This window comes from Jaculus jaculus, chromosome 7 (assembly GCF_020740685.1).
Source record: "Jaculus jaculus isolate mJacJac1 chromosome 7, mJacJac1.mat.Y.cur, whole genome shotgun sequence".
In the NCBI taxonomy this organism is placed as follows: domain Eukaryota; kingdom Metazoa; phylum Chordata; class Mammalia; order Rodentia; family Dipodidae; genus Jaculus; species Jaculus jaculus.
Genome location: NC_059108.1, coordinates 29,809,228 through 29,824,644, shown reverse-complemented (window position 1 = coordinate 29,824,644; position 15,417 = coordinate 29,809,228). Strand labels below are relative to the sequence as shown.

The 15,417-nt window shown below is 39.6% G+C and overlaps 1 protein-coding gene across 3 annotated transcripts in view; it reads left to right on the top strand.

Annotated features, from left to right (window-relative positions):
- Positions 1-15,417, top strand: part of Ift88 (intraflagellar transport 88) — a 167,408-nt gene that overhangs the window by 110,612 nt on the left and 41,379 nt on the right. For all 3 annotated transcript variants that reach the window (XM_045155256.1, XM_045155255.1, XM_045155257.1), the window contains 2 exons: positions 1,457-1,522; positions 14,773-14,879. In XM_045155256.1, coding sequence (XP_045011191.1) covers positions 1,457-1,522; positions 14,773-14,879 — 173 coding nt within the window. The remainder of the gene's footprint in view (positions 1-1,456; positions 1,523-14,772; positions 14,880-15,417) is intronic.

Here is a 15,417-nt window from a genome sequence, read left to right as displayed (position 1 = left end):
CTAGTGCTGCTGCTTCTCTCACTTCAGTCTCACAACCCCTCAAAGGATGAGAATGGCCATCTCTCATACAGTGGGGCCTTGAGGCATTCATAAATTGTTTGCTGAGGTTTTAACAAAGATCCTTAATCCACACCCATTTTCCTACTCTTTGCTACTACATGAGTGAATTTATTTTTATAATAAATTGTTGGCTCAGCAGTAGAGCACTTGTCTACCATTGTCAAGTACCTGAGTTCAATCCTCAGCACTACAAGGGGGGATGGGGGAGAGGAAGGAAGTGGGAAGAAAGAAAAGAGAGGAAGGAAGATTAGAGATAAATTGATTTCATATATTTGTAAATATATTTGAAAATATATTTGTATATTTTCCTAATAAATGTATGCCATGGAAATTACTATTAGTGTAATACTTAAGTTATTTTAAAATCTGCCCGTTGTTCTGAAATAATTGTTTCTAGAAAATTGAGTAGATCTCTTCCTTCCCCTCTCCTTTCTTCCTTTCTTTTCCCTTTTCTTCCCTTCCTTTTCTCCTTTTGTATCATGCTGAGGATGGAACCTCAGGCACACATTAGAAAGCCACTATAGCATGGAGCTACATCCTCAGCTTTCTGAGTGGATATTAACTTTGGCCACTAAAGTATTACTGCTGAGAAGTAAAACTTAGTTTCAACCATTACCTACTTACTTGTATGCTAACCCTTTCTCAAACTTACTTATTTTTTGGTCTTTGAGACAGGGCCTCACTATGTAGACCAGGCCTGAACCAGTGGCAGTCCTCTTTCTGCCTCCTCAGTGATGGAATTACAGTGTACCACCACAACCAAAGCTTTAAATTTTAATTTTTTAAATTTATTTATTTATTTTGGTTTTCCATGATAGGATCTCATTCTAGCTCAGGCTGACCTGGAATTCACTGTGTAGTCTCAGGGTGGCCTCGAACTCGTGGCAATCCTCCTACCTCTGCCTCTAGAGTGCTGGGCTTAAAGGCATGCACCACCAAGCCAGGCCTCAACTTTATTTTATATGCACATTTTTCTCTGAGAGATTATTTAAGAATTTTTCATATTTGCTTGTGGTAAACATGAAAGCTTTCTATTAAAACCATTAAAGAATGTTAGTATTTTAATTAATAATTTAATTAATAATTTTAATTTAATGTTAGTAAAGCTTTCTATTAAAACCATTAAAGAATGTTAGTATTAGCCGGGCGTGGTGGCGCACACCTTTAAGCCCAGCACTCGGGAGGCAGAGGTAGGCAGATTGCCACGAGTTCGAGGCCACCCTGAGATTACATAGTGAATTCCAGGTCAGCCTGGGCTAGACTGAGACCCTACCTTGAAAAGACCAAAAAAAAAAAAAAAGAATGTTAGTATTTTATATTAAAATTAATATTTTGCTAAATCTTATTAGTTTGTATAACTTGCTAATGTTAACATTTTTTTCTTTTTTATGTATAGGTAACTACCAAAAAGCACTAGATACTTATAAAGATATTCACAGAAAATTTCCAGAAAATATTGACTGTAAGTAACATTATATGTAATAACTTGAAGGCAGAGATTCAGTGGCTTGTGTTCTAGTATAATATTTGCTATAGTAACTGCAAACGTGAATGTGACATATATTGTGGTCCTATGTTTAAATGTTCTTATGGAATCAGGAAATTTGACTATGTAACTATACATTTTTATAGACTTTAATTATTAATAGGTTTAAGTGTAATATCAAATTCTCTTTACTACTAAACAAATCTACATTTCAAACTTTTGTGAAATTTTTTAAGAATATATTTTAGGGGCTGTGGATGTAGCAGTTAGTCGAGTGCTTGCCTAGCATGCATGAAGCCCTGTGTTCAATTCCCAGTGCCATATAAACTGAGTGTGGTGACACATGTTGTAACCCCAGTATTCAGAAGGTAGAGGCTGGGGGGTCAGCAGTTCAAGGCCATCTTTGATTACTAACAAAATTGAGGCCAGTCTAGACTGTGTGAGACCTTGTCTTCAAAAAGAAGGAGAGACAGGAAAAGAGAAGAAAGAGAGGAAGAGGAGATGAGAGAAAATAGAGCCCAAAGAAAAGAGATGAGGGAAGAAAGGAGAAGAAGGAAAGAAAGGTAGACGATACTTAATACCATGCCTGCAGCAAAGAACCTAACATGTTTGAAAAGATGAGTTTTGCCCAGAGACAGTAAACACATGTAGCACATTACAGTTCAGTTGAAATTGATCTCTTCCAAGTCAAGGTTTCTGGTAGCCCAGCCTGACCCAAGGATTTTGTAGATGTACTATGCCCTTCATTAATGTGTGTCTCTTGCCGGCCTTTGAAAAGATCTGTACAGTAGGTGACTTGGCTCTGATCTGTGGAGTGGGGCAGGGTCAAGGTGTCTCTATTGCTGGTTAGAAGCAGATGTATCACCTCCCAGCCACGGCATCCAAATAGCAGTCACTTGCAGACACAAGCTAGGGAAATGGCTCAGTGGTTAAAAGTACTTGCCGGCAAAGCCTGCCAGCCCAGTTTCAGTTCTCAGTACCCGTGAAAACCAGATGCACGAAGTGGTGCATGTGTGGAGTACATTTGCAATGGCAAGAGGCCCTGATACACTCAATCTTTCTCTCTCAAATAAATAAAAACATTTAAAAATGTGTAGACTTCATCAGCCCTACCTTCAGAGACTCCTGCTTAGGTTTGCAGTACACCAAGGCATCTGTTTTTAAAAGGTTTTCTGTGTGATCCTAATCTGAAGCTGGTGTGGTAGAGAGCACTCAGGAGCAGAGAACAGGGATGGTGCTGTGAAGGAGAGCTGCCAGTGTCCAGCAGGCACTCCTGACTTCTGGGCTCAGACAATGCTGGTTCTGGGGCTGGCCAGTGAGTTGGGTTAGCAGCATCTCTGGCTTCCACCACCAGATAGAAAATACTAGTAGCATTCTCATCCCAATTATTTCTTTTCAAATTTGTTTGCAAGAGAGAATGAGAGAGCATGAGCACATAGGCTTGTCAAGGCCTCTTGCCACTGCAAGAGAGCTCCAGGTACATATGGCACGTTGTGCATCTGGCTTTATGTGGGTATGGAGGAGTTGAACCTGGGCTGCCAGCTTTCCAACCAAGCACCTTTAACTATTGAACCATCTCCCCAGCCTGCATCACAGTTATTAAACCCATAAGTCTCCAAGCTTGGCCAGATGTCCCCTAAGGGGAACACTTGATGCCAAATGAAAAACACTGAAGTAGCCACAAAACTTTGGCACAGGGCCAGCAAGGACAAGTACTTTCTATTATAGAAAATTTTAAGAGTTACCCTAAAAATTAAATGAGTGAGTGAGTACACTGTAAGGAATGTCCAGGATGACTTTGGTCTATATAATTCTCAAAATAAATATAATCAATAGAATGCCTTAACCTGGACTTTAGGGAAAAAAATCTATGAAATGTTAGTGTAAACAAAATAGTTTTATGGTGAACCCAACAGAATAACTTAATTTCAAAATATATGCTTCACCAAAAGTTGGTCTGCTCTATTCACTTGCAGATGATATGTGACATTTCAGAGGACATCAACCAAAAAGGTGTTTAGGAGTTTTTGTTGTTGTTATTTGTTTGGGAGGGTTGAGTGTTTTGTTTTGCTTTGTTTTAGATAGGGTCTTATGTAGACCACCCTAGGTTAAAACTTACTATGTAGCCCAGACTGGCCCTAAACTCCTAATCCTCCTACCTCCACTGCCAAGTGCTAGGATTATAGATGTATGCCATCACATCTGGCTAGAAACAATCATTGTTGTTTTATAATTAGACATCCCTAAGCCACTCTTCTGAGAAGTGATAGGTAAGACAGACAAACAGTAGTCTTATCTATCTTAATATTTGCAAAAGTATAAACTACCTTCTTATTGTGAATTACTAAAGTCAAAACAGATAACTTATAGTATTTATGATGTTTTAAATTATTTTAGGAGTGGCACTTTCACAGTATTTTAATGGTTATAAATTGACTATTTATGCATAAATTTTTGATGAGTGACTAATATGTTCTAGATACCATTTAGCACTATGAACGTAGCAGAAAACAAAACAGACTAAAGTCCATGGTGCCATGGAGCTGGTATTGTCATGAGAGGAGAAGGACAATACATTGTATTGTAGTTGCACTGTAAGAAAGGAGGTTCAGGGCCTGATGCTTCTGACTGTAGGACAAGGGAGGTCTTTCTAACAAGGTGGAATTTCAGCAGGAACATGACAGACTATAAAGAACAAGATGTAAAGACTTAGAGGACTGTAGATGGAGTACAATATAGACCATGTTATGGGAGACCAGGAGGGACTGAGCCAGTTAGAAGTGTCAGCACAGGCAGCTGTGTAGCAAGGCTTTGCTTATCTTTAAGGAGATGATGGTGGCCACTGGAGACTTTTAAGAAGAATTATGTGATTTGACATGCATTTTCAAAGCGTCACCAGAGTGAAGTTGACTCAGACATTTATATCTGAAGTTTAAAGCAAACTTTGGCTGTTCTCTAGGGAAAAACAGGGGTGGACAGTAGCCACATGAGTTATAATGAGTTTAGACTCAAGTGATGGCAGTGGGACTACTAAAAGGTGGTCACATTCTAATTCTGTTTTGAAAGTGTTGGTGACAGAATCTGTGGATGCTTGAACATTAGATATGGTGTGGGGCATCAAGGATGACCTCACAGATCTAGGTAGAAGCAACTGAAGGACAGAGCCTCTTACTATTCACTAAGATATGGAAAACTATAGAAGGAGCAAGTTTCAGAGGGGAAAGGTAAAAAAAAAATGTGCTTGGGATGTCTGCCTGTTAGGTGTCTCAAAGGATATGTTCATTGTGCACCTAAAGTTGGAGGTCATTAACATATAAATTTATCTCAATACATGTTGTTTTCTTCTGTAGAATATTATTACATGGGCTGGACAGATGGCTTAGCAGTTAAAGTGATTGCCTATGAAGCCAAAGGACCCAGGTTCAGTTCCCCAGAACCCACATAAGCCAAATGTTTAAGGTGATGCATGCATCTGGAATTTGTTTGCAGTAGGTAGAGGCCCTGGCATATCCTCTCTCTCTCAAATAAATAAATAAAATAACAAAAAAGGATATTATTACAAATAACATTTTTGAGTAAACTATATATTTGTTAAGACTTTTCATATATTTATTCATTTGTTCCTCAAAATTTTTATCATCTTTTTTTTTTTTGAGGTAGGGTTTCACTCTAGCTCGGGCTGACCTGGGCCTGAAATTCACTATGTAGTCTCAGGGTGGCGTTGAACTCACAGTCATCCCCCTACCTCTGCCTCCCAGGTGCTGGGACTAAAGGCATGTGCCATCACGCCCAGCTACCTATTTTTTTAATTACTTACGAACTTTACTGTATGAACAAATAATATGTTGGTCTCATTCCCCTCATGTTATCTTCTTATAATCCCTCTTCCCTGTTTCCACTACATAGAATCTTCCTCAGTGGGGTTATTGCTATTCACTGTGGGGTCATGAATGCATAGGTCAGTCTCTGTGGAGGGGAACTGGGGAGCAATGTCTCCAGATACTCCTTCCCACCCTGAGCCTCTTACAATCTTTCTACCCGCTCTTCTGCAACTTTCCCTCAGCCTTCACGGGTGTGTTATAAGTCTACTTCAGTGTTGAGCTCTCTGCAGCCTCTGGATTTCTGCTTTGATGAGTTTTGAGTGTCCTCAGTGTCTATTGCCATCTTACTGGAGTAGTTTATTGGGCCAGCAGTGAGAGCAGCACTCATGCTCCTTTATCTGTGGTGTCTCCTGGGCTCTGGCAGATGTGCTAGAGGTGGTGAATCTCATGCTAGGCAGTCAACTATCTTTTCCTAATGGATGGATCTTGGTTTACCCTGTTTTTTGCTGCCATCTGTAAAAAACAAACAGAAAACAGATTCTCCAACCAAGAGTGAGAGGAGCATGGATTAAAGGGGATAAGCATAGTTAATTGAGAGACTTTTTGATGGGTGTTGTCACCTATTTCCTGTGTGCTTTTTCTTAAGTTTATTTATTTACTTGCTTGCATGTGTAGAGGGTGGGATGTGCCAGGGCCTTTTGCCTCTGAAAACAAACACCAGACACATGTGCCACTTTTTGCATCCCAATTACATGGGTTGTCGAACAGTGTCACAAAAACATGATCTCAGACAAGCAGAGTTTGTAATTGAGCAGCCTCACAGGATGAGCTCCAACCAAAGATTCTCTCAGCCAAAAGGGAGCTAGTCTTTTATTAAGTAAAGTACATCTGTTTACTGTCAAATTTGCAGGTAAAAAAGTTCAAATAGTAGTTAACTAAGGAACTTAAAAAAGAGAGTACATCTGAGCATTGTTTATAAAAGCTTATCATTAAAGGAGTTTATACATGAAGGAGAGCAGTGGACTTACCTAAAGACAGGGAGGATTTAGAAAAGAACTCTCTACCAATACGGCATGCAGATTTGGCAAAGAGCTTCCAGGCTTGACTGGCAGTTGACATATCAGCTGTAAAAGAAAAGAGAACAGCAGAGAATATATGAAGACAGCATATATATATATTGCAGATTAACACCAGGTATATGGAATGGGTTAAAAGTTCAACTTTGAGGGCTGGAGAGATGGCTGAGCAGTTCAAGGTACACTTGTTTACACAGCTTGACAGACTCACAGGATGAGCTCCAACTCCCAGTACCCACAGAAATTCAGATGTACAAAGTGGTACATGCATCTGGAGTTGATTTGCAGTTATAGGGTCCCTGGCACACCCATTTTCTCTCTCTCTCTCTCTCTCTCTCTCTCTCTCTCTCTCTCTCTCTCTCCCATCTATTCATCTATCTTTCTATCTCATGTCTCTCTCAAATAAATATTTTTTAAAAAAGGTGGGGTTAGAGAGATGGCTTACCAGTTAAGGCACTTTTCTGAAAAGCCTAAGGACTTGGATTCGATTCCTCAGTACCCACATAAAGCCATATGCACGAAGTGGTGCATGCATCTAGAGTTTGCAGTGCCTAGATGCCCTGGTGTACCCATTACCTCTCTCCCTAATAAATAAATTTAATTTTTTTTAAAAAAGGTCAATGGGTAGCTTGGGAATTGAATCTGGCTGGAGATTATGGAAGCAAGCAAACACCTTTAACTGCTGAGCCATCTTTCCTTCCCTATAATCTTGTGGGCAGAGCCTCACTCTAGCCTAGGCTGACCTGGAACTCACCTAGGCTGCTCAAACTTATAGCAACCCTCCTATATCCACTACTTGAGTTCTGGACCACCACACTTGGTTTAATATATGTTAAATCTTGGGTCTTGCTCCCTAAGACTCTATAGAAAAGACAACCTTAAATACCCAAAGTGCTGTGGAAGTTTAGAACTCAACTCTGCCAGAACTGGGGAACATTTGCCATAAGTTAGGTTTTCTTTTCTTTTTCTTTTTTTTAAAAAAAATATTTTTTATTTATTTGAGAGAGAAAGAGGCAGAGAGTGAAAGAGAGAGAAAGAGAGAATGAGCACACCAGGGCCTTCAGCCACTGCAAACGGATCCCAGATGCATGTGCCCCCTTGTACATCTGGCTTACGTGGGTCCTGGAGAATCAAACCAGGATCCTTTGGCTTTGCAGGCAGACGCCTTAACCACTAAGCCATCTCTCCAGCCCAAGTTAGGTTTTCTTGGAGTAAGTGGCCTAAAAGGAAGAAAAGACAGGCTTTTCTAGGCAGGGAAGACTAGACAGCCAGACCTCCGGGAGAGGAGCAGCCCTGGGAGGAACAGAGATACGGGAATACAACTATCTCAAAATGTCACTGTCTAGAAAAATATAGCAGGTAGAACATGTTTTCTTTTTTAAATTTTGTCATTATTTATTTATTTGCATACATGTGTATACATGTATTCCAGGGCTGCTTGCTGCTTCAAATGAATGACAGATGCTTGGTCACTTTTTTATGTCTAGCTTACATGAGTAGCTTGGGAATTGAACCTGAGCCAGCAGACATTCCAGACAAGTGCCTTTAGCCATCATCTGAGCTCTAGAACAGAAATAAAAACCATAAAAAAGACATTTAAAAAATTATAAACCTAAAAGAGCAAAAATACAATTAAGTCTTAGAAGATTTTAGAAAAGTTTTCTGTTTAGCCGATTAGACAAAAATAAAAGAGTTTATGACACCAACCCCAAGGAGACCCCAGGAAGTGGAAGCATCAGGAGTAGGAGGTGTTCTGGCCAGGGCTGAAGACAGAAGGGTTGTCTGAGTGTGTGGGTGTGGAACAATATGGTTCCCAGATCCTCAGTGGAATCTAGGCAGAAAGCCATGAGGCTGTTGGGGCACATATGAAGAAACCTGCTCAGAAGATATTTAACAGGGTCAAATGAATAATTTGTAAAAGTAGGCAAAAGAAGCATAACTTGGATAGTTAAGTAGAGGAGACATGGGAGGAAAAGTTAGGGATGATGTCAGTATGAGGCAGGTGTTCTCAGGTCTTGGGGATGTGGGTGGAGATATTCAGTCTCCTTTAACAAAGTCTCCATGCAGAGGACAGTAGTGAATTCTGAGTAGTATGGGTCTGGAGTGAAAAACTAGCTTCAAATTATTAATGCAAAGCCTGCCTGAAGTTGATAAAAGGATGGGACACATCATAAATTAATACCTGGAGCACACTCATATTTAAGGGAGGTAGAAGAAATTGAAAAGAGAAGCCAGATCATGGAAAATGCTAATAAAAAATTAAAAAAAAAAGAAAAGAAAAGCCAGGAAAGTTAAAAGAGTAGTGCCCAGAAGCCAAGGGAGAAGGCATTCAAGAAGCTGTGGGTGTCTGTGAAGGCTTGAGCTGGGGGATTCTTCTATGGAAGACTGCATTCAGAAGACCTCCCCAGCACTGCAGAAGAGAAGTTATAAACTGAAAGAAAGCCACTGACTCTAGGCCATCAGGAAAGTAGATGCTGAAGCAGAAATACAGTAGGTTTTAAGAAAGTACCTTTTTCTGTAAAATATTTTTATTCATTTATTTTTCAAGCAGAGAGAAAGAAAAAATGAGAATGAGAATGAACACATCAGGGTATCCTGCCACTACACATGAACTCAACATATGCGTCATTTTGTGCATCTGGCATTACTGGGGAATTGAATCCAAGAGGCTTTGTAAGCAAGTACCTTTAATCATTAAGCTGTCACCCCAGCCCACATAATGGGTTTCAAGTATGAGGGAAAGCGAGGAATCGGCTGCTTAGATGAAATTTGTAGTCCCAGGAAACTTGTTTATTAAAAGCATGACAAGAGGTGAGGATTTCTGTTGGCTGGGGAAATGGTCTAGGGGAAACTGAAAATATGCCACAGAAGCACAACAATGGGGATTAAAAGTCTGAAGGAGGGCTGGAGAGATGGCTTAGCAGCTAAGCGCTTGCCTGTGAAGCCTAAGGACCCCGGTTCGAGGCTCAGTTCCCCAGGTCCCACGTTAGCCAGATGCACAAGGGGGTACACACGTCTGGAGTTCGTTTGCAGAGGCTGGAAGCCCTGGTGCGCCCATTCTCTCTCTCTCCCTCTATCTGTCTTTCTCTCTGTGTCTGTCGCTCTCAAATAAATAAATAAATAAATTTAAAAAAAAAAGTTTGAAGGAATGTAATTAATTGTACAGAGTGGATAGGTTATTATTTTGTTAATGTGATGACACTTCTCATGCAAGAGAATACTTAAGAATCAGCCTTCTGTAGCAGGAAACAATTGTATCTACATCCTTGTAGACAAGGAGCAGGGCCACTGGCAAGCTCTACTCTTATGTTGGTAACTATAAGGTCTAGAGTTCTTCTCATTTGAGCCCTTATAAGGAAAGAGCCAGTATGAAACTATGAAAAATAATGCTATTTACAAAGGAAATAAAGTTATTTTTATCACCTGCAGAAATAGAGGAGACAAAAAATATTAAAGAAACCAAAAGAAAATGCAGACAAATATTTGGCCCCTTCTTTAAGATTCACGAGGCTATAGGCTCCTATCTTTCTCATAGACAAAACTTACAAGCCAAAACAAATATATAATAGGATGATACAAAAGAAGGAGGAGGGTTGACAAGAGTGTATATATAATACATTAGAAAGGGTTACACAGAAATTAAAAATGTGTAGCAGAGGGCTGGAAAGATTGCTTAGCAGTTAAGGTCCTTGCCTACAAAGCCTAAGGACCCATGTTCAACTCTCCAGGTCCCACATAAGCCAGATGCAAGGTGACACAAGTGTGCAAGATCACACATGTGCACTAGGTGGTACACACGTCTGGAGTTCAATCACAGTGGCTAAAGGCCCTGGCATGCCCATTCTTTTTCTTTCTCTCTATCTGCCTCATTCTCTCCCTCTCTCTCAAATAAAATAAAATATTTTTTTTTAAAGCTAGGAAGTTCTTATAGAGAAAACAAGAGTTAAGAAGTTGAGAGCTGGAGAGATAGTTTAGGGGTTCAGACACTTGCCTGCAAAGCCAAAGGATCCAGGTTCAATTCCCCAGGGCTCATGTAAGCCAGATGCACAAGGTGGCACATGTGTCTGAATCTCAATTGCATTGGCTGGAGGCTCTGACATGACAATTCTCTCTATCGCTCTCTCTCCCTCTCACAAATAAATAAATAAAATATTTTTTAAAAGAAGCTGAGACTTTGGGGGCTGGAGAGATGGCTTAGCAGTTAAGTGCTTGCCTGTGAAGCCTAAGGACCCCGGTTCAAGGCTCGATTTCCCCAGGTCCCACGTTAGCCAGATGCAGAAGGGGTCACACGAATCTGGAGTTCATTTGTAGTGGCTGGAGCCCTGGTGCGCCCATTCTCTTCCCCCCACTCTCTGTCTCTTTCTGTGTGTCTGTGACTCTCAAATAAATAAATAAAAATAAACCAAAAGAAAATTAAAAAAAAAAAAAGATGAAACTTTGAAATGTAAGAGCCAAAGGAAGGGTAGGACTCCTTACAATGTGCTCTCCCCAGACACAAAATGGCCTGGATATCCATGACCTCATAGTGCCCGACACTACCTACACAAGACCATCATAAGAGGAGGAAAAGATCATGACATCAAAATAAAAGAGAGACTGATTGAGATGGGAAAGGGATATGATAGAGAATGGAGTTTCAAAGGTGAAAGTGTGGGGAGGGAGGGTATTACCATGGGATATTTTATATAATCATGGAAGTTGTTAATAAAAATTTGAAATAAGGGCTGGAGAGATGGCTTAGCGGTTAAGCGCTTGCCTGTGAAGCCCAAGGACCCCTGAGGCTCAATTCCACAGGACCCATGTTATCCAGATGCACAAGGGGGCACACACATCTGGAGTTTGTTTGTAGTGGCTGGAGGCCCTAGCGTGCCCCTCCCTCCCTCCCTCCCTCCCTCCCTCCCTCTCTCTCTCTCTCTCTCTCTCTCTCTCTCTCTCAAATAAATAAAAGTGCACAAAAAATTTTAAAAATGAAATAAAGAACAGATGAGACTTTGATAAAGAAAATAAGAGAAATAGACAGTCTGAGAATTATAAATGTTGCCTTTAATCCCAGCACTCAGGAGGCAGAGGTAGGAAGATCACCATGAGTTAAAGGCCACACTGAGACTACATAGTGAATCCCAGGTCAGCCTAGACTAGTATGAAACCCTAGAATGAAACCCTGCATCAAAAAATCAAAAAAATAAATAAATAAACAAAACAATGGCAGTGAAATAAAAAATCAAAGACATGGGCTGGAGAGGTGGCTTAGCAGTTAAGGTATTTGCCTATGAAGCCTAAGGTACCAGGTTTGATTCCCTGGTACCCACATAAAGCCAGATGCACAAGGTGGCACATGTATCTGGAGTTTGTTTGCAGTGGCTAGAGGCCCTGGCATGCCCATTCTCTCTCTCTCATCTGCCTTTCTCTCTCTGTCTGTGTCTTTTCTCTCCCTCAAATAAATAAAATAAATTTTTTAAAAGAAAATCAAAGACATAGTAGAGGAGAACATTTTAGAACACAGAAAAGCCCAGCTAGTAATCTGCAACTCTGAACTTCAGACACTAAATCCCAATGACAGTGGAACAGTCTTCTGTATGTAAATGCAATATAAAGATAGTCTTTGATATCTAATATAGAGGCTAGCAAACATACTCACCTGTCTGCTTAGAGAAACAAAAATTTGGCTTGAAACTGAATTTGGAAGCTGGATGGAAAGCTGACTCAAACTTTAGAGCTGTGAATAGAGATTAATATCTAGTTAAATATAAATAATTATAAAGCATAATTTCAATGATAGTGGTGTGATAGCTAAGCTCTCCTGGAGGCTATTAGGCACCCTTGACAACATAGTGAAGTATCATTGAGAAAAAAAGAGAGAGGCAGGCAGAGCTATTTAAACCTTGATACTAATAGAAACAAAAAAAAAAATAACTATAGCAAACATCCCTATTTTATGAGCACCATTCTGTTCTCATGGAAAAGAAAGCAGTAAGATTACTTAAAACTAAACTTCAACTAGGATTAGAAGCTCATAATACAGGATCTCTGGAGAGCAAATTTGAGACATCTGTCAGGCCCATTCGAGGATGAAGAGAGAGAAAATATGAATGGGTACACTAGAGCCTCTTATCACGGAAATGAACTCAAAATGTGTGCATCACTTTGTGCACCAGGCTTCACATGAATACTGGGAAGTTGACCCCAGACCAGCCGGCTTTGCAATGCGCAGGTGCCTTTAACCACTGAGCCATCGTTCCAGCCCAGAAATTTTACTTACTTGTTTATTTTTAAGAGAGAGGGAGAAAATGGGCACACCAGGACCTCCCTCCTGCCTCTGCAAACCAACTCTACATGTGTGTACCACTTTGTGTATCTGGTTTTACATGAGTACTGGGGAATTGACTCCAGACCAGCAGGTTTTGCAAGCAAGTGCCTTTAACCACTGAGCCATTTCCCCATCCCAGAAAAAACTTAACTTTTCATTATTCTCTTGATAATTGAGAAAAATGTAAAAAGAATACCTAAAATGTTTGGTTTTTGTCTTGGGTTTGAGGAGTAATAGTTAACTTTAATTTTTCTTTTTTTGCTTTGTAGTGTCACTTGTTTTACAAGTTCTCCACCATAATATACACAGTTGTTATATTTAGAGAAACAAATTATTTTGAAGACAATAAAAATACTCAAAGTAATTGGGACAGTAAATGGAAGAGGTCATTCCCATTATTGTAGAAAGAATTACATTGTGGTTTTAGTATTTACTTTTTCTCTTTTAAGCTTTTTTTTTTTTTTTTTTTTTTTTTGAGACAAGGTTTCACTCTTAGCCCAGACTGGCCTAAACTCAGTATGTACCTAAGCAGGCCTGGATTTGAGAGCTGTAGTAATCCTCCTGCCTTAGTCTCCTAAGTACTAGGGTTTATAGGCATGAACCACCATGCCCAACCTAATTCTGCTCTTTTATGAATACAGTCTTAAATCCAAAACAACTTATAAAATTCACAATTAAAACAGGCATAGTGGTGTTTGCCTGTAAATCCCAGTACTCAAGAGATAGAAGTAAGAGGATCAGAAGTTCAAGGTCATCCCTGCTACATAACAAGTTCAAGGCCAGCCTGGCATATATGAGACCTTATCTTAAATAAATATTAAGAAAGAAAATACATAATATTTTGTAAGACCTCTAGCAAGCAAAACTAAATAACTTGTTGGGACATAAGTTATAGAAAGGATTTTTATTATTGTTTTATGCAACAAAGTGATGAACACAAAAAATTTACAGATATAAGTGTGGGGGATTGATGTATATAGACAGATATGTAAATGCATGCACCACCACTCCCATCTGCACCTGGCTTTTTGTGGGTACTGGGGAATTGAACTTGGGTTGTTAGGCTTTGTAGGGAAGTGCTTTAACCACTAAACCATCTCTCCTTTCCTACTAAAGGTAAATTTTACTGCACCTCTGTCACCTTTCAATGTCACTGCAATGGAAAATATAATCATGCAGTGGTACAAGAAATAGCTGGCCCAAAAGAGAGACTGATTGAGAAGGGGAGGGGATATGATGGAGAATGGAGTTTCAAAGGGGAAAGTTGGGGGAGGGAGGTATTATCATGGGATATTTTTTATAATCATGAAAGTTGTTAATAAAATTTAGAAAAAAAATAGACAGATATGAAGTGTTGGAATGTTCTTGTTCAATTCATTGGTGTTCACTTCCACGTTTCCTATAGTTATTGTATATATATTTGATGTTGACTACAAACCTGTCTACAAAATAATCTTTTATTACATTCCCAGTGCTTTGCGTATAATGTGAATATTTATTAAAAGAATAAATTTGCTGATAATAAAAAAATCAGAAGCCAGGTGTGGTGGCACACACCTTTAATACAGCACTCGGGAGGCAGAGGTAGGAGGATTGCCGAGAATTTGAGGCCACCCTGAGACTACATAGTGAATTCCAGGTCAGCCTGAGCTAGAGTAAGACCCTACCTTGAAAAACAAACAAACAAAAATCAGTTATTTATTATTTATGTATAAAATGTTTACATTTTGTAGCCAAGTCTCCCTTTTTCTTCCAATCTCCATTGGCACATTAACAAATACCACATCTGTCTCAAGTTCCTACTACCTAGCGGTGCCCTCGTGCCATGTTCCTTCTAGGGGCTCACAGTGTGATGACAGGGCAAATCATGAGGTACAGAGATTACAAAGTGTACCTGCGTTCTAAGAGAAGTTAAGTTTGTCAGCATCTGTTCTACCTCTGCCAAAAGTCTAAGTCCACTGACTTGTTGGATTTTCACCACTATGCACATACTCTTTCTTAAATATATTTTTCACAATTTAGGTCTGCGATTCTTGGTTCGTCTCTGTACAGATATTGGATTAAAAGAAGTTCAAGAATATGCGACAAAACTCAAGAGGTTGGAAAAAATGAAAGAAATGAGAGAACAGGTACATCATATGGGCCAAAAACTGCTGTCTGTTAATTTTCAAAATGTCAGTCTGCTATAACTGAAATTATGAAAATATAGCAACAAATGACTTTCAAAACTTTAATTATCAACTGGGTGTGGTGGTGCATGCCTTTAATCCCAGCACTTAGGAGGCAGAGGTAGGAGAATCACCATGAGTTCAAAGGTACCTTGAGGACTGCAGAGTGAGTTCCAAGTCAGCCTAGGCTAGAATGAGACCCTACTTTGAAAAACCAGTATATATATATGTATGTATTTATCATGCCTATAGAGAATATCTAAATTCCACATGTGCTTGCAAAATGTGATTGGTTATCTTTGCTATTAAAGTGTGATGCTATGAAATTAGATAACTTGGGTAAAAGCTTTGTAAGATAAACCTGGTATAAACAAATTCAAATGATCATAATTGTCATCATTAATTGTGATTAAGTGTGTCTTGCTGGGCGTAGTGGCACATACTTTCAATACCAGCACTTGGGAGGCAGAGGTAGGAAGAAGATCATTGAGTTTGAGGC